The sequence below is a fragment of the Myotis yumanensis genome, unplaced genomic scaffold (genome assembly GCF_028538775.1).
Source record: "Myotis yumanensis isolate MYYU_CA2020_CCGP unplaced genomic scaffold, mMyoYum1.0.hap1 SCAF_1, whole genome shotgun sequence".
Classification (NCBI taxonomy): domain Eukaryota; kingdom Metazoa; phylum Chordata; class Mammalia; order Chiroptera; family Vespertilionidae; genus Myotis; species Myotis yumanensis.
In genome coordinates, this window is record NW_027223752.1 from 212,496,578 (window position 1) to 212,521,909 (window position 25,332).

Below are 25,332 nucleotides of genomic sequence, written 5' to 3' on the forward strand. Positions count from 1 at the left end.
ACAACATGTAACTTTTTCCTAATAATAGAACATAACACTTTTGTTTAAACTGTATTTAAATGCTTTTCTAGTTTCAAATATTGTGCCATTTCCAAAATATTGTTGTCATGTGTCTCATATTTCACCTATTTTATTAGAGCTAGAAAGGAGAGGCGAGATATCTGAGCTAATTTAAGACTAAATCACAAGTTATTTTAACCCTTATATACAATTTTAAGTAAATCCCCACTACCTCAAAATTATGATGTAATAACCATGGTATAAATTGATAGACTTATCCCTCAAAGATATTTACCTCATCCAATCCAGTCAAGGAAGAGGACAAAAATCAATAGCTAAATTACATGTGACTCTTAACCTGGGTTTGAACTGGGTAGGTCCACTTATAAGCAGGTTTTTTTCAATTAGCCTGTACAGTTCAACTGACCCTCCCAGTTAAACGCACTGGAACCTGCATATACAGAGAGCCAATTTAAATTAAGCATGGATTTTTGACTGCAGGTGATCAGTGCCTCTAACCCTAGCATTGTTAAAGGGTCCGACTATTTTACCTACAGTAATATAATCTGCCCTCTGGTTTGTTCATTGACTGAGTAAACATGGTAGTCAAGAGACATGCTTTGAAGTAAGATGGCCATTTACCGCCTGTGTGACCTCAAGTAAGTTACTACTAAGCAATAAAGCTCAGTCTCAATTATGAAATCTAGACAATAATTATTAAACTGCCATTAATAACAGCTGCTGCTAATACCAAACCCCTATGACTTTGCACAACTGCATTTCAATGATCAAAAATAAGACAGCCCTACCCTTATTTTAACTTAGATGCATACAGTGTGGGGCAAAAATAGGTTTACAGTTGTGATTACGTGAAACAGTTTATTCTTGTTTTCTATAATAAAAGCATAATATGCTAATTAGACCAGACATCCTTTGGACGACCTTCTGGACAAAGCCAGGGCTGCGAGGGAAGCGGGTGCCGGCAGCCAGGGGAAGGAAGGCCTACTCTTGCATGAATTTCATGCATCGGGCCTCTAGTTACTTATAATTATGGTATTATTTTCCATAAAAACTAAATCTTCTTTTGCCTCACCCTGTACATAAACTATCCAGTGTCAAAAATTTTATCAAAAACTAGAGCACATCTAGTTAGTATGTTATGTGACTTTACTTAATAATTGACTCATATACATCACCTGAATTTATCCAGCTAACAACAAATTGATACTTTTGGTGATTTTGAAAATATTTCTACCATGGTCTTGAATTAGATCGATTTTTAAGTATGGGGCCTTCTTAGTGTCAGAAAAAGTATGCATGAAAACAAAATAGGTAAGATTCATTGAGCACTTACTATGTGCCATGCACTCTCCTGAGTATTTCCCCCATATTATCTCATTTAACAACCTTTAGCGGTAAGTATAGTTTAACCTGATCTGACTAAAGAGTAAACAGACTAAGAGAGGTAAGTAATTTACCTTGCTAGTAAGTGGTGGAACAGAAATTTGAAACCAGACGATATGCCTTCAGAGTCCAAGCTCTTATCCACTTACCAGTACCCTTCAAAGAAAAGCCAAATGGTTATATCTGAAAACCCTGAAAGTAACAAGCAAATTTTATAATTTTCATTCTGTTGTCAACATATTACAAACTTACAAGAAAAACTAAAGGATACACAACTTTTAATTAAAAAAAATTCCTTATATTTTCGCACCAATTATTTATCAGTTTGTGTCTTCAGAACTTTTATAAAAGCATCTTTAGGAACTTCTATGTTGCCAACCTTCCTCAGTTTTTTCTTTCCTTCTGCTTGTCTCTTTAAAAGCTTCATTTTCCGGGTAATGTCACCACCATACTGAAAAATATTTTAAAAATTGGAAGTCCAGATCACTCCACAGAAAAATAATCATACAATTACATCAATACAACAATACAACATCCTTACAACAACCTTACAATTATTATCCATGAGTCCATGAGGAAGACATCTGTAAAGATACCTCTCTAGTCCTCTTCCTAGCAGACCCCAATTTTACTGCCTTTAGGAATGATTAAGGCTTCATTTATTTTTGGATGGAGATGAAGATCCCCAAGGACACCCAGTACTACATTACCCATGTCAAGGAAGAACTATCAATCTCCTTAGTGATTCAAGGCTTGAAATTTTAGATTACTATATATAGCTGTAGCCTAATATAGAAATTTACATAGGCATAAATGTACCAATCCCTATGCAAAGGGTTTAGAAATAGTATTTATCATTTGATTCTCATAATAACTGAGCTAAGAATACTTTTTTAAATAGATGAGGCAGCAAACTTGGCAAAACAATGGAGAGGTGGATTTCAATCCCATACTCTTCCCACTATTTAGACATTGTCTTCAAAATCTTTCCTTATAAAATTAGACCAACAAACATGTTATAAAATACTTTCTTAGATAATGTTCTACATAAGGAAATTTTTATAAGATAAAAAATATTTAAGAACACAATCAAAATGAATATGCAATCATAGTAAAGCTGAAATTTACCAATTTAAAAAAACAACTTGGAGATGAAATAAAAGGGTATTTTAAAAACCAACAATGGAAACCAATATATGTATACCCCCTTAATTTTAAACTCATAAAGCAGAACTATTATTACAAAGCAGAATACAGGTAGGTACGTACACATTTTGCCAAAACATTTTTCCTATAGGCTTTCACACTGTAAAAGAGAAAATGCTGTATAAGTACATAACTTCATTACACTATTTAAAAGTACTTTATTCTCAAAGTCTCCTCTTTATCAAAGATTTAAATGATCAGGTCAGACCTAGGTAAAACTGCCATAAGTAATAATTAGATAGCTCAAATACTCTTGTTTTCGTTTCATATATTTAAGATAAAATAGAAAATGAATTCAACGTAAGTACCACTATATATTTTATTAAGAATAAAAAAGGTCAAGACTGTGGGTAGCATTGATGAAGCCAAATTCAAGCATGGGATGACCTTAATTATAAGAATTATATAAGGTCATTTCTGGCTCAACCTAAAAACACTACCACTTCTACTTTCAAAAAAATTAATTACAAATGGTTATTATTTCATTACTAATCTCACCTAATGTGAGTCAACAGTGACTAGGAATATAAAGAACAATATATTTGTTTACCACATTAGGATAAACTAAATTTTAATATATCCATCCAAGCAGTTATAAACTAATCATTTCTGTAATGTTGCTGAGAATTTTGGAGAGAAAGAAATTGGAAAATAGTTCCATTTTTATGTATTTCATAAAACATAAAAATCTGTATTTTCTTTATTGTCTACCTCAGCATCCTTATGCTTGCTAACTATCTAAATTGCACTTTTTAGGATGTTCCCAGGTTGTCAACACCTTTCTATCTAACTTCTAGGTATTCACGAAACACAAAATAACCAACTCTAAAGAAAAATGGTGTTAGAAAACTAAATTCATTGCAAATATTGAATTAAAATTTGTTACCAAGACTATATAAAAATCATGGTTGTATTTCACCACCACTAATACATTAGGTTTGTGTTAAACAAGAATTGAATAGGGATTTCCATGTAAGGAGATAATTCTTATTTTCCAGAATTATTCAATCAAGGGGGGAAAAAATAGGGAATCACTGCAAGATATTTTCTGTACTTTCTGTTACTAGCAGAGCAGCTTCTTCAGTGCTCTGATTTATACATCATGTACAATGAAAAAGACCAATTTCCTATACAAATTAGCCTATCTTCCATGTCTCCGGTATCACATGTGAAGTCTGTATTACAGAATGCAAAAGCTTAACGTGAGATTAGCATTCCTCTCTCACCTCTCTGATTTACAACCTGATTAGCTCTGAGGAATGCTTCTAGTAAAAATCATAACTTAGTTTTGTCTTTTGGAAGAATATCTCCAAAACCTTTTTAGTTTCAGTTCTTACTAGTTTATAACCTACTTGAAGGGATAAAACCATAAAAACTTTACCCAGGAAACTCAATAATCACTCAGCAAAATAAGTAAAAATTAAGCAATTCCTCCAACCCATATATATTTTATTAATACATGTGAATAATATCACCCCAAAGTGTTATGTAATTAAAAGTAACAATCACTTAAATTAGTGGAATTAAGACATTAATGTTTCTATAAGTACTAATAAAGCTTAGGCCAGTGATTTTCAACCTTTTTCATCTCATGGCACACATAAACCAATAACTAAGATTCTGCAGCACACCAAAAAATGTATTTTTTGCCGATTTCACACACACACAAAAGGTTTACTTTTGATTCACTTACACCAGATGGCTATTGTTGTGTTGGCTGTTATCCATTTTTTATTTGACAATCTTAAGGGAAAAGAGGTCAGTGCCCCTGACTAAATAGTCATGTATTACATGTTTTGTTTTAATATGTTTTTATTGATTTCAGAGAGGGAGAGGGAGAGAGAGAGATAAATATTAATGATTAGAGAGAATCATTGATCAGCTGCCTCCTACATGCCCCACATTGGGGATGAAGCCTGCAACCCAGGAATGTGCCCTGACAGGGAATGGAACCTTGACCTCCTGATTCATAGGTCGACGCTCAACCACTGAGCCATGCCAGCAAGGCTTGCATGTTTTAAAAGGTCTTGCAGCACACCGGTTGAAATCACTGGCTTGGGCCAATGTAAAGTTAAATTTTTCAACATTTCATTTTCTGGGTAAATCATTTCTAAAACCCACCAGTAACAAAAATGAATTCAACTCACGTTTCTCTTGCAATGATTTTACTTCCAATAGCAGCTTGGATTGCTATTTCAAACAGCTGCCTAGGAAGAGAATCCTTCAGACGTTCACATATGGCTTTGCCAACAGTTTGTGCCTTGTCTCTGAATCAGAGAAAATTATTTACTTATACTAAGTAAGAATGTTTAAGTGAAAAAAAAAAAAGAATGTTTAAGTAATGTTCTAGTTCATATGCATAATCAATCAATGTAAAGGTGATTCCTTAAAGAGGTTCAAATGGAAATCATTTATCATAAACACAAATTATCACTTACTCTCTGATTATTGCAAAAATAACATGATTACAGAAAATATAAAAAACATACATGAGAGAATAAAAACCATTCTTAATGCCCTTCCCTTCACCCATACAAAACCACTGTTAAACATATTAGAATGTTTATGTTAAACATATGCCCTTCTAGTCATTTTTCTACAGATTTGATTTTTACAGTTCAGATTAGTTTGTTCTACCATTTTACTTAAAAGGCGTTTTCATGTCACTAAATAGTAATTTACAGTATGGTCTTAATAATGACTTAAGACAGATTATATGAGTGTTCCATAATTTATTTTAATCAATCCGCTACTTCTTGAACATCTAGGGTATTTCATTTTTCATTGTTATAAATTTCTTAGAAAGAGAAAAACTTTTTATTCTCAATTCTACACCTATCATAAAACTCAAAAAAAATTTCTTTTACTTCATCTTACATGGTAATGGAAACATTTCTCCCCAGGACACTAATCTTTTGGATTATCATAACTCTAGTCTCCTTTTATATTTTAACAATTTGAAAAGAGAAGCATGGAAAAAGAATGGAAACAAAAACTAGTACAGGGAAATTTAATTAATTACTTGTAAATTTTCAAAATGTAGCTGTCAAATAGAGCAACCAATAACTAAATAAAAATATGTCAACAGTGGTTACTTTCACATTTCATGATTAGTTTCTATTCTACTTACTTGTGTACAATAGTTACCAGCTCCTCTACAATATTTCCATTCAGTAGAATATCCATTTTTACAAGTTCTGCAGTCTGGTAGCCTGCATCTTCGTAATCAAAACTAACAAGGAAAAATGTTCAAGTAATAGATTACATTTTTTTTCTTTTCTAAACATCTTTTTTTCTACCATACCTCCCCCCAAAGATTTAACTTTCCATCAAAATGTTACCTATACGTTCCAGACTAATGAATCTAAATGATCACAGTAAGGAACAAATCTCATCTTTTTTTTTTTTTTTTTTTTTTTTTACAGTGCCCTGACCAGGGATGGAACCCACAACCTTGGAGTATCCAGATGATATTCCAATCAACTGAGCTACCCAGACAGGGCCAGACTTCATCATCTTTTGACTTTGTGAGATGAGGGTCAAAGGCAGGGGAGCATGCTCTAAAGGGGGAAGGAAAAGAAACGAGTAAGCCAGGCTAGGAAAATGGATCACTGAAGGCAACTGTCACCTTCTTTCCAATGTTCCCTCCCAGCAACTGGCTGGCTGTAAACAGTATATATTAATGGATCCTTCTCAGATTCATAAGATTTTCTGTGTAGTTTTCTATTTCCCCTTAAATAAAAGCTATGGCATTGACAAAGAGCCATTAATAAATGAGACTTACGGATTTCAGTTTGAACCTTCACAGGGCTTTTATGAGGATGAAATGAGTTAATTCATGTAAAGCACTTAAACTGTATCTAAAAAGTGTTACAACAGAGTCTAGCACATATAAGCACTTAGTGTCAAATATTAATATTAATAATATGGTCAAAGCTTACATGCTAATCAAAACACAGGTTTAACTTACAAAACGGCAGTCTAATGAAAAAACATCTCAATTATGCCTACATGTCTTTCCAAATGGACAAGAACATATATATTTCTATTGTCATAATTTTAAAACAAGCTGGTACCTACAGCTGCAAATGTTTGGTTTCTAAACCATGACGGTTGCAGGGTGATTGATATTAATACTCTCTAAAACCAGATTATTGCCTAAAGTGTTGCTAAAATCCTTTCTTTCTTCAACAAACATCATTAAGCATTCACTGTATGAAAGATACCATGTTAAGTGGTAGGTAAAATATGAAGAGTAATAAGATACTCTTGCTGGTAAATATTAAAACACACACAACTGTTTAAGTACTGAATTGCCCATTAAATTTTTACCTAGCATATCCAGAAGACAAGGATTTCAAAGAATCATAAAAATCCACCACAATTTCATTCAAAGGTAAGAGATATTTAAGCATAACTCTGTTTTGATCAATATACACCATATTCTTCTGAACTGCTCTTCGAGCCTAAAAGGGCAGAAAAAAATGTGTTTAATGATTGCCTATTTGAATGATGATTTGAAATACAGACAGATGACAATTACCAATGAAAATATTTCCTTAATGCTGATGAGTGGACAAAATGAAGGAATATTTCTTTAATGCCTAGTAAAAACTTGCAAGCAATATTTATAATATAGAGAATCATTTGGTATTTCAATTATAATATACACCAAAGCTTTTAGTCTTTGTATTAACAATTTTATCTTTTTTAATCATACAGTACTTAATTTAACAATAAGTCAAATGTAACTACAAATGAAGTTCTAATTTCTTATTTTATAAATAAAGAAACCTAGACGAGGGAAATTAAGTGACTGACCAAAGTTATAATATAGTTTGTGATAACAATTAAAATTTCAGTCCACTAGTTATCATTTTAGAGTTCTTTCTAATACATGTCAGAGTATTTCAAATAGGTATTTTTTGAGGACCATGATTATATCCAGTTTTTGGTATAAATCATTTATTACAATGTGGCGAGGACTAAAGCAAAATGGAAAACACCGTCCAATTAAAGGTCTGTCAACTATTACTATTACATTTCAAACTATAATCAAAATCAAATACTCAACAAGTCTAAAAGAAATTATACTTTCATCTACTCAGGACAAATAAGCATCAAACTTCTTTTCTTTGGGCTCATTTAAAATAAAAATGTTTTTAAATCCTCACCTGAGGATATGTTTTTTTAACTGATTTTCAGAGAGAAGAAAGAGAGAGGAAGAGACAGCAAGAGAGAGAGAAAAACAACTATCAATTGCCTCCTGGAGGCACCCCAACTGGGAATCAAACTAGCAACCTGGTATGTGCCCTGACCCAGAATCAAACGCAAAATCTTTTGGTGTATGGGATGACGCTTCAACCAGCTGAGCTACTGAACCAGGGCTCAAAATGAATTTTAAAGTACATATGTACCTATATCCACATATATCTAGATAAATATTGATTATCTCTATATATGTATGAAAATTAATTAAAAAATTCAATGTGCTCCACAGAGAGAAATCTTTCAAAACTGCTAGAGAGGACAAAAATTTACTTTTATATTAAACTGTATTACATTTATACCTGGCAAAGCATCATTATTTTTCCAGTAAATTCATCTGGTGTTATAATGGTGCCCAAAACAACTGGCTCCAAATATTCTGTTACTTTTGATTTATCAGGGAACTGTGCAGGATTGATTATTGTAATTTCCTTTTCTCTGTATTCCTAAAATAAAGAAATATCACCAATAATTAAAATGAAATCTGAATAAACAATAACCATGTTTTAAAGTATGCTAGAATTTATTTTGCTATTGAATTTGTTGGAATAAAAACAATGGAATCCCTAAAGAGTAGAATATTATCTTAATGTGTTTTAGATTAACAAGTCCTCCAATTGTAATCATTTAATATTATTAAGCAATATATTCTGGTGATTCACATTTATTAAACACATTTTATGTACAATTTTAAAAAGTATGATGTAAGAATACATTTTGTTCTACCCCTTCTAAGGCATTATAATCAGTTTCCTAAGTTAATTTTGTTGGAAAATACTTAAAGTTGTCAAAGTTAGTATTTCTTTAAAATAAACAGATTGCCCCTTAGATAGAATACAGTATTATCCCTATCATTAACTTAAAATCTAAAATTTCCTACACCAGGTAAAAATGAATGCTTCATTTGTAATAAGATTAATTACTTATGACCAAAAATATATTCATCATCTTGCACTGGATTTAGAACAATATTTTCATTCCCAATTCAGTAACAGATCAGTATTGATAATGTGGTTATTTTGCATAAGTTATTTCTCACGTAGGTTCTCCATCATTAACCATAAGATAATTTAATTTTTATTACTATTAATTAAGAAATATTTAGTTTTAATAGCTAGTCTGCTAATGGTGTACAAAGTGTCTCTTGCATTCTGCATACACGCATATGCATATACACACATTTAGTTGTCCCTTTTATCCGATTCACAATAGTACCTTTATCAATTTTGCTGATGAAAGAACAGCTTTATATGGAACAGTAGGAGTTGTCAAAATAACAGAAGCATTATATTCTTGCTCTAGTCGCTGGTTGAAAACTTCCATATGCAAAAGTCCAAGAAACCCCAATCTAGGAAGAAAAAAACCAAACTCCAAAATGTTTATGTCTCATAGGCTCTATTTTCTTTGATGAATATATTGTTACTTTGTGGGGAAGGGGTGGTATCATAAGACTCATTCAAGCGATTCACATCATAATTACATGTTAGTATAATTTCATTAAGTAAGATTCCAGCTTTCCATTGGTATTCTATTTAAAACTAGAGGCCCAGTGCATGAAATGCGTGCATGGGGGGGGGGGGGAGGTCCCTCAGACCTGTACCTTCTCCAATCCGGGACACCTTGGAGGATGTCTGACTGCCGGTTTAGGCCCGCAGGGATCGGGCCTAAACCGGCAGTCGGACATCCCTCTCGCAATCTGGGACTGCTGATTCCTAACCGCTCACCTGCCTGCCTGCCTGATCACCCCTAACCACTCTGCCTGCCTGTCTGATCACCCCTAACCACCTCTGCCTGCCAGCCTGATTGCCCCAACCGCCCTCCCCTGCCGACCAGGTCGCCCCTAACTGCCTCTGCCTCAGCCCCTGCCACCGTGGCTTTGTCTGGAAGGACGTCCGGTCTAATAAGATGTTACCCTTTTATTAGTATAGATTGCTATAAAACTTACCTATAGAAGATGAATCCACAGCGTAAAATAGGCAAATATTGTTTCATTTCACTTTACACTAATATGAGTTTATTTTCAGAAATGTTCCAAAGCAAGAAACCATTTAAACTTTACCTTTCAATAAACATGGAACGGTACAATGTAGTTGAATCTTACCTCCAGCCAGCACCTAGGGCAAGGCTACTATCCCGATGAACTGTCACACTGGAATCATTTAAGGTCAATTTTTCTATAGCACTCTTCAGGTTATTATATTCAGACTGATCCACAGGGTACATTCCTGAGGACATAAGAATTTCTAATTATCACATGTGAAAAGCTGCCAAAGGAATAAATATCCAATGCTTCCAAGATCACAATTAGTCACTTAGCTTTTAAATAACTTACTTATATTTCACTCACCAAAATATTTGTTTGCTAAAAAAAACTATAAATGTTAAGTTACACTGACTTTAAAGTATCTTGCAAGTTTCATAGCCTTAATGAATTTATAACTGGATTCATACTTAAAGTGATGTTTTTATGATTTTACAAAAATGTCAGGAAAACAAAAAAGAACCAACCTAGGAAAACACATTGTGCTTATTTCAAGAAACAAAAGTGGAAGTCATTCCACAACCACAAATGAGACTCCATTAACAGATAAAAAACAGGAGGAGAAATGAAAAGTACACTGAATTCTGAATTCTCTATGGCAGATTATCCATTAAAATCAAAGATAAATTTTGCTTTTTTCAATTCACTAACAAAAACTACAAAGTTACTGATTTATCAGATTCTCTTTCATCTGACAACTCAAGTCCTCAACTTTCAAGTCCTTCAAAAGCCAAATGATTGACTTTGCCTGACCATGGGGATCAAAAACGTTCATCATTCGCAATGAGAGATACTTAAGGGAGAAAAAAAAGGGCTGGATGCAACTTGATGATCTTCAATCAGGTCTTCCTATTTCAAATATCTGTAATTCCACACAGTCATAAAAGGTAGCAAAGTTATATATATGTGAGGTGACACTATTCTCTGCCATATCTACACTAGTACAATATTAAAGAAAGGCCAGCTAAAGGGAAGGTACCCAGTAATAAACTCATCAGAAAAAGATTTCAAATATAATGACCTGATTTGCTAAGGAAGTAAGTAGGAAATTCATATTACTATGCTCTTTCATATATCAGAGAACTTGTTTCTTAAGAAGTCCTAAAAAAATTTAGGAAATTATCTCCTACATAAAGTTTTACTATACATATGAAATTAGCTAATATGTAAATAGCACACACACACAAACCAAAAAGAATATGCTGGAATTAGCTGTTATTTAAAATGAGCATTTCTAGTAAATTTTATTTCAATTGACAGAATAAGTTGACCCTCATCCTTTGACTTTGTGATCTCCTCACCTGCAAATACCATTGGTTTCGCTGATTTAAACCCAGGCAAGGGCTCCACTGGTTGCTTATGTAAATATAATGTATCTCCTATTTGTGCTTCAGTGACATCTTTCATCCCAGCAATCAGATAGCCCACCTGTCCTGCATATCTAAATAAAATTATTATATGGAAATATTTACTCCTTTAATGTTTCAAGTGCATACTCAAATAAGCTCTACCTTCCCAGGAAATGATCACTTTCCAAACAAAACCTCATGAAATGGAAACTAAGTGCTACATATCAATTCTGAACTCTAAGGATTATCAGCAGAAGAATACTCCATGCCTTACAGTAAACCCCATTACCAACAATAAGCTCAGGGCCTTTTTCATGACTCTGCCTACCTTTGCTTGCATATTAAACACTAGCTAAAGCCGGGACCGGTTTGGCTCAGTGGATAGAGCGTCAGCCTGTGGACTGAAGGGTCCCAGGTTCGATTCCGGTCAAGGGCATGTACCTTGGTTGCGGGCACATCCCCAGTGGGGGGTGTGCGGGAGGCAGCTGGTCGATGTTTCTCTCTCATTGATGTTTCTAACTCTCTATCCCTCTCCCTTCCTCTCTGTAAAAAATTAATAAAATATATTAAAAAAAAAACAAAAAAACTAGCTAAATATAATGTAAACACCGTGAAACTGATAGTTGCAGAACATAAAAGACTTCTTGTAGTATTAAAACACTATTAGTGTATTGTTTTACAAATACGCTTTAAAGAAGAAAAAGAAAAAACAAGCAGAAAAAAGTGAACTCGCAACAAATCTGACATCTATTTGATGTTCCTCTTGTAAAAAAAGAGCAAATCCAAAGATTTCAGAGTTTTAGCTTAATTTTTTTTGCTTTTTTTGTTTTGTTTTTAAAAAGCAAATCTACATAACCCCGAATTAATGATCAGTATATGATATATATGGTAGAATATAGAGAGACTTTAGAAATACTTGAGTAAAATTAAGATAAACTACTTTATGACTCTCAAATAAAAATGTAATGAACAAAATGTGCTAGTTTTAGACAAACAACTTTAAACTATCAAGTGAGATCCATATAGTCACCTGGTTCAATATCTTAATTTTTATACAAATAAGGAAACAAAGACCATAGAAAGCTCCAACTAGGTGACCTAGAGTACTGATAGAATTAAATATTTAAAAGTGAACTCAGTCTTTCCAGTGCAACTACCTTGCTAACCCCACATGCAAGAATTCTAGTTAATCAAAGTTCTATCATGAATTCCACACTCAAGAAAAGAATTATGACATTTTCTTCATTACTTTTATGTTGAAAAATTTAATTATGAAAAATAAAATGTCAAAAGCCCTGGCTGGTGTGTTTCAGTGATTAGAGCATCAGCCAGGGTCTCGGTTTTGATTCTCAGTCAAGGGTACATACCTGGGATTGGGGTTTGCTCCCTGCCCCTGGTCAGGGTGTGTGCAGCAGGCAACCAATTAATGTGTCTCTCTCACATCAATGTTTGTTTCTCTCTCTCTCTCCCTCTCTCATTTCTCTCTCTCTCTCTCTCTCTCTCTCTCTCTCTCCCTCCCTCCCTTCTACTCTTTCTGAAAAGCAATGGGAAAAATATCCTCAGCTAAGAATTAACAACAACAACAAAAAGATGCCTGATATGAATATAGATATGGGTGAAGGAACTATGTCTTTCGCTGTCTCAACGAATGCATCAATATAGAATCCTTATCTGCACTGAGTCACAAAATTAGTTATGACTAGTCAAAAGGAATAAAAATATATCAGATTATTATCCTTCACACATGAAATTCCTTTCAAAAGATCATTCACTAGATAGGTGCTTTAGATAACCAGGTTTTGGTTTTTTTTCCGAGTCTTCAAATTGGGATCAATCTAAGTATATCAAGTTGAGAAAGAATGAGATAGACATATAAGTGTATTGTACTTATTTACTAATGTGTATTACTTACAGTTTATGAGTTGGCTGCTCATTAGGATTCAGAACTCCTACTTCATTAACGTCATATGTCTTTTGAGTATGTGCAGATACAATTTTATCTCCTTTTGAAACCACTCCATCAAATAATGCTACATTGGCTATCACACCCCTATACTGGTCAAAGGTGGAGTCAAATACCAAAGCTCTCAGGGGACTGTTGCGATGCACTTTAGGACTATTAAAAATAAGTAAAAAGTAAATACAGACATAGTAAATTAAAATCTTAATAATAAAGTGCCTATTTTTAACTCAAATACTATGCTTACTTTATTCTAGTACTGAAGAAAGGTTGATGACTGACAGCCAACATAAAAAGATCTTTCTATAAAATAAGGTGTAATGTCTATTTTTATATTACCAGGTGTACCGGTTAATAATGCAGATTTTGTAATCAAAGAAAACATGATAATTTCAAGAGAAACATCAAAAGTGCTTTATTCAAAATAATGTCCAAGGCTAGCTACACATTTCCCCATCTTTCAGGTAATTTGTGGATACCGTCCCAATAGAACTTTGCTTGGTTGGTTGTTTGTTTTTTAAATATAGTTTATTGATTTTTTATAGAGAGGAAGGGAGAGGGATAGAGTTAGAAACATCGATGAGAGAGAAACATCGATCAGCTGCCTCCTGCACAGCCCCTACTGGGGATGTGCCCGCAACCAAGGTACATGCCCTTGACTGGAATCGAAACCGGGACTCTTCAGTCCCCAGGCCGACGCTCTATCCAGTGAGCCAAACCAACGAGGGCAGAACTTTTCTTGTTTTGAGGCAAACCATTCAGAGACCCAGTTTTTCACTTCTTCATATGTTTTGAAGTGCTGCTCAAAGTGCGTGTGCCATCGTTCGGAACAAGTGGTAATCTGAAGGAGCAAGGTCTAGTTAATACAGCAGGTGGGTTAATACTTCCTAGGCAAGATCTTTTAACGTGTCTTTAACTGGTTTTGAAGTGTGTGATGGTGCGTCATCATAAAGCAGAATTACTTTGCTGTGTCTTCTGGAACATCCTGGTCATTTCATGATCAAAGAGTGGTTCAAATTGATTATTTGTTGTCAATATCGATCAGTATTAAGTTTCACCTGGTTTTAGAAGCTCATAAAACACCACACCTTCCTGATCCCACCAAACGCAGAGCATTGTCTTCTTTCCGAAGCAATTTGGCCTTGCATCGATGTTGATGGTTGACCATCAACCCATGATTTTGTGCGTTTGGGGTTCTCATCACCAGTCACAATTTAATGCAAAAAAGATGTTCTTTTGTGCCGTTGAAGCAACATTTTACTGATGACTTTTTGGTTTTCCATTTGTCTTTCGTTCTGTTGATATGATACCCATTTTCCTTCCTTTAAAATCTTTCCCATTGCTTGTAAATGATCGGAAATTGTTTGCTGAAAAACGTTTAATCTTTCTGCAAGCTGTTTATGAGTTTGACATGCATCTTCATCCAATAATGCTTGTAATTGTTGGTCTTCAACCTTTTTCAGTTGACCTGGACGTTCTTTGTCTTCCACACCGAAATCATCACTTTTAAAGCATTTAAACCAGTATCTTGAAATGGAGCATGTTCACCATAAGCTTCCCGAAGTATTCAGCAGCACTTTTCTTCAAAATAAAGTAATGAATTATAACTTCCTGCAAATGCTCTTTATTTTGGCACGAAATTCAACATTTTTAAGTGTAAAAATATCTATGATGTTAACACCTTCAGCATATTTGACATATGAAGTTGTGAAGCTTGTTGTCAATACAACAAAATAGCATACATATCAAATCACATATGTATATATCAACATATGTGTAACTCCATCTATTGAAAAAGATCCACATTATTAAGCGGTACACCTAGTAGTTTTAATTTAACCTCAAGTTTTATATAAATGACTGTTTTAAATTACTTATAAAACTGATGACATATATTTGTTCAGTATTAAAGCAAAGAACAATTGTTAATATATTCAAGTCTCCTTCTTACAATGATTGTTAAGAACAGATCCCTGTCATCCTTTTTTCTTTTTTTTTTATACTGTATTTTCCTTCTATATGTTACTAAAAATAAATTTAAATATTTATTTTCTTTCACCACAGGAGTATATTTACCACATATACTAAGCTAAAATAACAGATCAAACAGATGGTTTTTGTGCTATTAAAGAAAAACAGTACAGAAATAGCAAAAGACTTACGGGGGTATTCTTTCGATGACTGCCTGAAGAACACTTTCAACATTTGTTCCCAGTTTAGCAGAAATCTAAAAATATATGTGTAAAAACACAAACATTTAAAATTTATACTCTACCTTTTTTCTATCCTGGAGACAGAACTTTATGATCACAATAAAGAAGGAATTCTAACACTTATCAATTTGTTTGAAGATCATCGTAGAAGGAAGCACAAATATATAGTACTAGAGACTCGGTGCACAAAAATTTGTGCACTGGCGGGGGGGGGGGGGGGGGGGGGTCCCTCAGCCCAGCCTGTGCCCTCTCACAGACTGGGACCCCTCCGGGGATGACCACCTACTGGCTTAGGCCTGCTCCCCAGGGGATTGGGCCTAAGCTGGCAATCAGACATCCCTCGGGCAGCCCTTGGAGGATGTCCACGTGCCAGTGGGGAGCAGGCCTAAGCTGCAGTCGGATATCCTTAGCGCTACTGAGGAGGCGGGAGAGGCTCCCACCACCACCGCTGTACTGGCAGCCATCAGCCTGTCTTGTGGCTGAGCAGAGCTGCCCCATGTGGGAGCACACTGACCCCCAGAGGGCAGCTCCTGCATTGAGCATCTGCCCCCTTATGGTCAGTGTGTGTCATTGTGACCAGTCATTCCCAGTCTTTCTGTTGTTAGGGTCAGTTTGCATATTACCCTTTTACTATATAGGATAGAGGCCTGGTGCACGGGTAGGGGCCGGCTGGTTTGCCCTGAAGCGTGTCCCGGATCAGGGTGGGGGTCCCGCTGGGGTGCCTGGCCAGCCTGGATGAGGGGCTGACGGCTGTCTGCAGCTGCTCACACCCCCTTTGGGGTGGGGGGTCCCACTGGGGTGCCTGGCCAGCCTGGGGATGAGGGGCTGATGGCTGTTGTCAGGCTGGCCACACCCCCTTTAGGGTGGGGGTCCCCACTGGGGTGCCTGGCCAGTCTGGGTGAGGGGCTGAGGGCCGTTTTCAGGCTGGCCGGTGACTGAAGCTCCCAGCCTCTTCTTTTTTTCTTTTTATTCTGGGATTTATTTACCTTCTATAATTGAAACTTTGTTGCCGTCACTGGAGCTGAGAGCCAGAGTCCTGCTCGCTCCAGCTCTGAGGCCAGGGCCTGCTGAAAGCAGGTATCTGGGGTTTGTTTAGCTTCTATAATTGAAACTTTGTTGCTTTCGGAGCTCAGAGCCAGGTCGCGGCAGGCGGGGAACCTTGGCTTCCTCCAGCACTGGAGCAAACAAGCCTCCTGCTCACTTCAGCTGCATGGCTGCCAGCTGCCATCTTGGTTGGGTTAATTTACATATCTCGCTGATTAACCAATGGGAGGTGTAGCAAAGGTACAGTCAATTACAGTGGGGCCTTGACTTATGAGTTTAATTCGTTCTGTGATGGAACTCGTAACTCAAATTACCCGTATGTCAAATCAAAAGTGAACGAGTGAGACACGTGATGCTGGGCTGATGTTGTGGTGTTCACTGTGACGTTCGTTGGGCCAACTAGCGGTGGGGTATCTGAAGCTGGCTTGTAACCTGAATTTTAGCTCGAAACTCAAAGCAAAAAATCGGCCGAGACGGCTCGTATTTCAAAAAACTCGTTAGTCGGGACACTCGTAAGTCAAGGCCCCACTGTACCATGTTTGTCTATTATTAGATAGGATACTGACAAATGTCCTCTCAGTACAGTTAGGTGTTTTTATGACTCTTGGATTAAATTACAAGAGTATTCTGATTATGATGTTGAAAGAGCAGTGGACTTTGACCCATACATACTTCTTTGAGCTTCAAGTTCTTCATCTGATGAATAATCATTCATATTTTGCCTAAGTTTCAAGGTTATTGTGTGGATAGAATAAACACTATATGTGGATGGCATGCAGGTAACTTATAAAGCATATTATTACTATTGTTCTCACACTGAAAAAGCAAAAGACTCAAAATACATGTGCATGAATGACCTTTACCATTATCAGTAATTGGACTGTCTCTGAAATCTTGATTTCAAAACCCATTTCCTGACTATCACCTCCTATCTTCCAAATTTCCTGTACATCAGTTTAGCAACTCAGCAATGAAGACATTTTGGGCTAAATCTGTTTGGGAGCATATACTGTGCATCGTAGGATGTTTAACAGTATCCATGAAATCTCATCTATCAACATGATGTCAGCAGCAACGCCACTTCCCCCAACAAAAAACGCCTTCAGACATTGCCAAATGCTTCCTGGGGGCAAAACTAAACCCTAAAGAGAACCACTTCTCTAGGTTCTAGTACGTTTAAATAATCCTTCAAAATCACAACCTCTAATCCATTGAATGGACTACTTTTAAAAATTATCCATTAATCCTCCACTCCCTCATTTCCCAGCTGAGACTCCAAGCTCTATTACTTACAATCACTGTTCAACCACCTTTTATTCTCTATCACAAGTAGATGGTAAAACCCCCACTTTGAATGCATCCAACTATATGCTTTTTCTATGCTTATAAACAGACTACCTTAACATAACTGGAGAAAAATAAAGTAAATGGTCTAGCTAGTTTCTTGTGAATTTATGACCACAAATCTCACTATGTAGTTAACACTGCCTGGAAGTCTCAGAATGCAAACCCTCATAAATTCACATTACCACTCAGTAAAAGTGGAAGCTAAATGTTATAGTGTTGCACTGACATACTTACTACAAAAGTATGTAACACTGAAGTTTGGCTGTGGCTATTCAACACCCAAAACAGCATTAGAAAAGTACATTTAAATATTCAAATTTAGCCCTAGCCAGTTTGGCTCAGTGGACAGAGTGTTGGCCTGCGGACTGAAGGGTCCTGGGTTTGATTCCAGTCAAGGGCTTGATCCCCAGTAGGGGGCGTGCAGGAGGCAGCTGATCAATGATCTCTCTCATCATCTATGTTTCTTTTTTTTAAAAATATATTTTATTGATTTTTTACAGAGAGGAAGGGAGAGAGATAGAGAGTTAGAAACATCGATGAGAGAGAAACGTCGACCAGCTGCCTCCTGCACATCTCCCACTGGGGATATGCCCGCAACCAAGGTACATGCCCTTGACCGGAATCGAACCCGGGACCTTTCAGTCCACAGGCCGACGCTCTATCCACCGAGCCAAACCGGTTTCGGCCATCATCTATGTTTCTATCTCTCTCTCCCTCTCCCTTCCTCTCTGAAATCAATAAAAGTATATTAAAAAAATAAAAATAAAAATTCAAATTTAAAATATAGTATTAACTTGGACATAAATAATATCTATCATACAATTATTACCATAGCTAGCTCTTTTATATAGAGAAAGAAGTTATTTCTCAATTTCAAGAAAACATACAAATGCCTTAAAATTAGTTTGAACATGCTCTTCAAAGAAAATATTTCCATAGAGGCAAAATGGGCATATATTAGGTAACTAGATCTATAATCTTAAGAAAGTGATTAAAATCTTTGAGCCAGTTCTTTCTTCTGTATCACAAGAATTCCCATCTGTCCTAACCATGTAATAAGAATTTTTGGTAAGGATCAAATGAAATATTAGTAAAAAGAACTTAGTAAAACTACAAAAACATGATATAATGATGGGCTATCAAAAACTCTAAAATTTCATTTAGACCAATTATCTCAGATTTTCAAAATTATAACCAAGTCTTGAAATAAAGATATTTTACCTTAATGCATTCATCACTTGGAATATCAAACACCTTTTCAATTTGTTTTACAACCCTTTCAGGATCAGCATTCTTCAAATCTATCTTAAAAAAAAAAAAAAAGAATTCATTATGTCTTAATTTAATACAAATAAAGTGTATTTCATACTAAATAGCATTATGAGATACTTAAAAGCATAACTGACCCCACTATGATTTTTCTTTCAAAAGTATTAAAATAATATAGGCACAGGCAATACAACTTTAATAAGCATGGTTTACAAAGTAAAGAAATAAATAACATTTTTGTGTCATTGTAATTACCTTGTTTATAACTGGAATTACCGATAGTTGTGCTTCAAAGGCAAGAAAGAAGTTTGCTACAGTTTGGGCTTGAATACCCTGGAAAAATCAAGACACAGGATTTCTAGCATCTATCACAAACTTATAATTCAAGACCATTCCACATCTTCACCAAAAGCAGAGGTATAAGACAAGATATGGTACCTATACTTCCATGCATCTGGATATTCTCTGTGAAATTCCTTTCACTTCAGGAAGCATTTATTAAAGGGGACTATGTTAGGCTTGGAGACACAAAGGTGAAACATAGACCCTCAAGTCATCAAAGCCTACTATAGGTGCTAGAGGCCTCGTGCACCAATGGGGTCCGGGCCAAAACCTGCTCTCCGACATCCCCCGAGGGGTCCTGGATTGCAAGAGCATGCAGGCCAGGCCAAGGGACCCCACCGGTGCACAATGGGGGCCAGGGAGGGATGCAGGATGTTGGCCAGCCGGGTAGGGACCGTGGAAAGGCTCCAGGGCGTGTCCGGCACTTCTCGCTCAGTCCCGATCGGCCGGACCCCAGCAGCAAGCTGACCTACCGGTCAGAGCATCTGCCCCCTGGTGGTCTGTGCACATCACAGTGACTGGTAGACAGGTTGACTGTCTGCCCCCTGGTGGTCAGTGCACATCAGTGTGAGCGGCTGAGCAGCCTTAGTATATCATTAGCATATCATGCTTTGATTGGTTGACTGGATGACCGGACGCTTAGCATATTAGGCTTTTATTCTATGGGGCAGCTGCATGATACAGTTTATACAGTCCAGTAGTTTGTATATAAGGTAGAGATTGACTTTCCTCTGGATTTTGAATGAAAAGTTTGTGAAAAACTGAGTATAGCAAAAGCTTATTTTATATAGCATATCGTAATTCTTATACGGTCATTTAGTTACTATGTTCATATGGTATGTTTATAACACAAAAGAAGTTGGTAATGTTATTAGTATGTTTCTTTAAACTTAACACTTCTCATATTATTACCTTAAAATCACCCAAAATGACCTCAAAAATAAAGATTTATTTTCAACGTCTGCTAAAAACTGATATGGAACACTCAGATTAAGAGCTGTTAAAAATTGAGGGTTTTTTTTTTGTAGGATGTAACTGACTTATTTCAACAAAAAATACAATTAGACAATTTCTCTGATCGGCTTAAAAATTTTAAAAGATAAGCAAATGAATTTCAAAAAATACTTTAATGTAATAAACTTCAAGTTTACAGGACCAAAACATATGATTTTGGTTAAGTAAAACAATAAATCTTATTTTTTTCAAACACAAAAATTGTATTTCCAAAACCCATTTTAAGGAAAATATCTTGAAACAACCAAATAGTATGTCACATGATATAAAATTAAAGGTACCTACCTCATTTGCATCAACCACCAGTAAAACACCCTGGCAAGCAGACAGTGACCTGGATACTTCATAACTAAAATCAACATGGCCCTGAAAAACAAAAGATATTGATACCTCTAAATGTTAGCTACAATTTTTTAGGGGGAGGGGCATTATGGCAAATCTAATGACTCCACAGTAAACAAAACGTTACTTGGGTTTATCCCACGCTTGTGAAACAATTTATACTAACCTCCGAACAATGAGAAAACAAAAAACAAAGGTGTTTAATGTTCAATTTAAAAAGTAAACAAGGATTTGTTTGCATTATCAATACAAGACTTACTAACAATGGAGACCAAATTAATATTAAACTTACTGGTGTGTCGATGAGATTTAAAAGATACTGTTTTCCTTCACAATTATAGAAAAGAGATGCTGTCTGTGCTTTAACAGTGATTCCTCTTTCTCGTTCCACTTGCAATTTATCAAGAACTTGCTTATTATTCTTTGTTTTATCAATTGTCCCTATAAATAGAAATTCATAATTTTATATGGACTCTTAAAAATAAACAATACAATATATAAAATTAAAACAAAATTTAAAAAGCATGGTAAAAGCAACGATCAATTATTCATTGCCATCAATTAACTATATAATATGAAATGAAAATACCTGTTAATTCCAGCAGCCTGTCAGCTAAAGTACTTTTGCCATGATCCACATGTGCAATGATACTGAAATTTCTAATATTTTCAACAGGGAATCTAGACATGTCAACTTTTTCCTGGAAAGGAGGGAGAGAAATTAGATTTATGAGTGTAAATTTCATACAATATGAAACAAGTATAGTGATTCAAAGAATATTCTTTTAATATTCTTCTTTGAAAATTTTCATTTATTGCATCTATATTATTTATATTTTTTATTCCCCTAACAATAAAGTCACATATGGTTAAACTCATAAGCAATGAATTATAATGACTTATTAAACATGTTTTACTGTCAAAGGTGACTACGCAACTAAATAAAAGTTCTTAATAGTATTTCCACCACTTAGAGCAGTGATTCTGAACCTTGGCTGCACATTAGAATCACCTGGGAATCTTTTTAAAATCCTGATTTCTGTTTCTTTGTTATGGGGTGGGGCCAACATTAGTAACAAAGAAACAGAATTTCCGGAGGATGAGGCCCAGAAATCAGGATTTTTAAAAGATTCCCAGGTGATTCTAATGTGCAGCCAAGGTTGAGAACCACTGACTTAGAGGGTCGAGGAGAAACTGAATTTATTTTCATAGGTGGGGAACACAAGACATCTAGAACTTATGAACTGCCTAAGAACACAGAGTCTAACAAACTTCTTTGAGGCCAAAAAAAAAAAAAAAGTTATAGAAAAGCTGGGGGGGGAGGGGGGATAAAAATGAAATCCTTTGCCTGCATCACACATTTAATTACCAGTTAGGTCTATTTAAAAATCTGTGCTCCTAATAGAATCTTCAAAAGTTTAATTTTGATAAAATTTTGTTACTCAGCAACTTCCCTGAAGAGGGAGAAAGGTCACATCAGCAAAAAGAACTCCTATTTATTATCTTAAAATTCAAAAATATTTTAAAATACAACTCCCGACTTTTAGTTCACACATCTTAAATTTTTACCAGGACTCATTACAAACTGCTGAACAAATTGGTATTCATGTCAAGGAAACTGAGCTCACCGTAGCACAGTGGTTCTCAACCTTCTGGCCCTTTAAATACAGTTCCTCGTGTTGTGACCCAACCATAAAATTATTTTCGTTGCTACTTCATAACTGTCATGTTGCTACTGTTATGAATCGTAATGTAAACATCTGACATGCAGGATGGTCTTAGGCGACCCCTGTGAAAGGGTCGTTCGACCGCCAAAGGGGTCGCGCGCGACCCACAGGTTGAGAACCGCTGCCTGAGCTTCCTCCGCAGGATTTTAGGAGGAAAGTAAGAGATGCGAGGCGTCTAGCTCACAGCCTCCCATAAACTGAGCTACCGGCATCACCAAGGAGGCAACACGGGAAGTGGCTGGTCCAAGGTCACCAGGGAGAGGCGGGGAGCTGAGCCACCGCAGCAGCGCGCGCGGCCAGCTCCGCCTCCTTCGCGTGGTCGCCACCCGCGTGGACAGGCCGTGAGTCCTAGGAAGCCCTTCCCGCCTCCAAACCCTCGGGAAGCTCCCTCCCGGTTTCTCACACGGAGCTGCCAGAACCGAGGCGGCGGTCACCTTGCGCGCGGCAGAGCTGCAGAGCCTGTCCAGAGCCCAGGAGTCGCCAGGGGCCCCGCCGGTCCGCGCGCCCGGAGCCCAAGGCAGCGCCGGACCCGGAGCCCCGGTGGCCCACGCCGCGAGCGCGCGTCCGCGCCACCAGCTCCGACCCGCCAGGATCCGCATGCCCCCGGGCGACGCAGGCGTCAGGAGAAGGTCCCGAGGCGCGATGGGAGCATCGCCAGCCGCTCGGTTGCCTCCAAGACGCCGCGTTAGGGGCGGCGAACAGGACCCAACCAGACTTTCGGAAACCAAGGGGACCAGTTGCCTGGACAGCACCGCCCAACTGGGGGATCCGCCGGAACTCCGTAGACGGAGCGCCGCGCGCCGACGTCTGCACGTCGGACGACGTCACGACGCTAGCGTGCGTCTGCGCGAGGGCGCCGGGGCGCCAGGACGTTCGGTGAGGGGAAGCTCTCCAGATCAGTTCTCACTATGCTCTTAGTGTAGCGTTCGGATTTAGCTTTCTACTCCCGTAGCAAAATATTGTAATTGTTTTAAAATATGGAAGTCTATGTTATCAGTGACATCGCTAATATCTTAGCGCTTCTGAAAGGACACCGGCGGTAAAATGACTGCAATGTCTCCTAGGAAAGTTTGGGCCGGAAGTGAAGGTGGGGAAAGTTACCCTCTGCAAGCCCTGATGTCTCCATCGTCTTTCAGTTTCCGCTTCAACACAAGTTTGCCTGGCAGAGGGCAGAGCTGGGCTACGGAAGGCGGAGGGGAAGTGTAAGAGGGAATGAGGCCTGCATGCCGACTCCAGCGTCCGTCTCCCACCAGCGCCCGTGGGATTTTCTGCGAGACCTGGGGTTCGGTGCCCGGGTCGGAGACGGAAGCTGTGGGACGTCCCGTGGGCCGCTGTGTTGTTTCTCGTCGGTTCCTGGAACTGCTCCAAGTCGTGACTGTACAGTACTCGATCCACTAGTAGTCGCTACTGGCACCTTTGTTAGAGAATGAACTTCCAAAAGCTGACTTTTAAAAATACTTTTTAATGATTATTGGTGTTTTAGAGAGAGCGGGAGGGAGAGGGATTGATAGAAACACTGGAGAGAGAGAAACATCAGTGTGTTGCTTCCTGCATGGCTCCTACTGGGGATGGAGCCCACAGCCCAAGCATGTGCCTGGACCCGGAATCACCCCAGTGACCTCCTGGTTCCCGGGTCCCGCTCAACCATGAGCCACACCGGCCAGGGCAAACTCTACCCGCTTTTAGTGTCAACTTCCTGCTCATGTGTTTCTTTTCTAATCCATTGTCCTAGTTTCATCTGTCTTCTGACTCTGAATTTGATTTAGAAGGTATGTGTGCATATTGTGAGGGGAATTTAAGTTAAGGAGATCCAATAACTCCATTTAAAGGGCACTCATGTTACCTGGTGGTCCTGCAAAAGACAAGGGATGTCCTAGTTCAGGGGTGGGCAACCTTTTTGTGAGTGCGTGCCAAAACCAGCAAAATCTCTGACTCAAAATTCTTCCGCGTGCCAACCCTAATTTTTTGAGAACATGTTACGCCTACTTGATATCTCTTAAGGTGTACATATGTGAAGAACCTTGAAGAAATAATAAAATTCATTCGAGCGACAAAAACACAGTATATGATGAAAAATACATTTATTGTTTAATGTATACATGTACACTGATAGTCCGACAGAAAACTTTATGACTCCGTTTGATATTATCAGTGGGACTTTTGCTGCTGCATCACTGATGACAGAGGTTTTACATCAGGTTTATATTTCGTGACCTTCAGAGATATGCACGAGCTACTACTTTTATCCATCAGGCTAATCCTATTATGAGACTTAACAAAATTCATCACTGAGAACAAAGATTCACAATTGTAAATGGAAGATTATAAGAGAGGGTTTCGCGTGCCAGCAAAAGTTACTGGGGTGCCATGTTTGGCACGCGTGCCAGGGGTTGCCCATCCCTGCCCTAGTTGGTTTGATTCAGTGGATAGAGCTCTGGCCTGTGAACTGAAAGGTCCCAGGCTCCATTCCCGTCGAAGGGCACATGCCTGGGTTGAGGGCTTGACCTCCGGTAGGGGGCGTGCAGGAGGCAGCTGATCAATGATTCTCTCTCATCATTGATGTTTCTATCTCCTCCCTTCCTCTCTGAAATCAATAAAAATGTATTTTTAAAAAGACACACACAAAAGGGAAGGTATGAAGATGGGCACCACTCAACCTCTCCAAGTTGTGGGCTCCCACTCTGCCTGGAGGACCTCAAACACTGCAGATAAAGCCTGACCAACAGGGAGAGTACAGTATAAATGTGTAAACTATATTAGCAAGGCGTAATGTTTTTGTTCTTATTACATAAGAATAAGTGCTAAT

At 37.4% G+C, this 25,332-nt stretch overlaps 2 protein-coding genes across 8 annotated transcripts in view; one reads left to right on the top strand and one right to left on the bottom strand.

Annotated features, from left to right (window-relative positions):
- Positions 1 to 1,665: 1,665 nt before the first annotated feature.
- GUF1 (GTP binding elongation factor GUF1) lies at positions 1,666 to 23,292 on the bottom strand. Of its 4 annotated transcripts, XM_070397190.1 has the most exons (17): positions 22,961 to 23,284; positions 21,389 to 21,500; positions 21,092 to 21,240; positions 20,743 to 20,823; positions 19,357 to 19,434; positions 19,054 to 19,137; positions 15,391 to 15,455; positions 13,181 to 13,384; positions 11,221 to 11,360; positions 9,980 to 10,103; positions 9,094 to 9,226; positions 8,181 to 8,324; positions 6,943 to 7,076; positions 5,741 to 5,842; positions 4,758 to 4,877; positions 2,674 to 2,710; positions 1,666 to 1,855 (listed from the first exon to the last, which is right to left on the bottom strand). In XM_070397190.1, exons 1-17 carry the CDS (start codon positions 23,123 to 23,125, stop codon positions 1,718 to 1,720), a joined length of 2,010 nt encoding a protein of 669 aa, XP_070253291.1. In that variant the 5' UTR covers positions 23,126 to 23,284; the 3' UTR covers positions 1,666 to 1,717. The 4 variants fall into 4 exon arrangements, 3 of the variants coding, with proteins under 3 accessions (XP_070253291.1, XP_070253301.1, XP_070253309.1); XM_070397200.1 differs by lacking the exon at positions 2,674 to 2,710 and having other exon boundaries at positions 22,961 to 23,288; XR_011468735.1 differs by lacking the exons at positions 1,666 to 1,855; positions 2,674 to 2,710 and adding an exon at positions 6,064 to 6,170 and having other exon boundaries at positions 4,789 to 4,877; positions 22,961 to 23,292.
- The window catches only part of YIPF7 (Yip1 domain family member 7), a 29,632-nt gene continuing 27,383 nt past the window's right edge, over positions 23,084 to 25,332 (top strand). The window contains exon 1 of one of the 4 annotated variants that reach the window (XM_070397293.1): positions 23,084 to 23,613. In XM_070397293.1, the coding sequence (XP_070253394.1) occupies positions 23,571 to 23,613 (43 nt within the window). In that variant the 5' untranslated portion in view covers positions 23,084 to 23,570. Of the gene's footprint in view, positions 24,296 to 25,332 lie in introns of all 4 variants that reach the window. The other 3 variants (XM_070397268.1, XM_070397284.1, XM_070397275.1) reach the window with 3 other exon arrangements.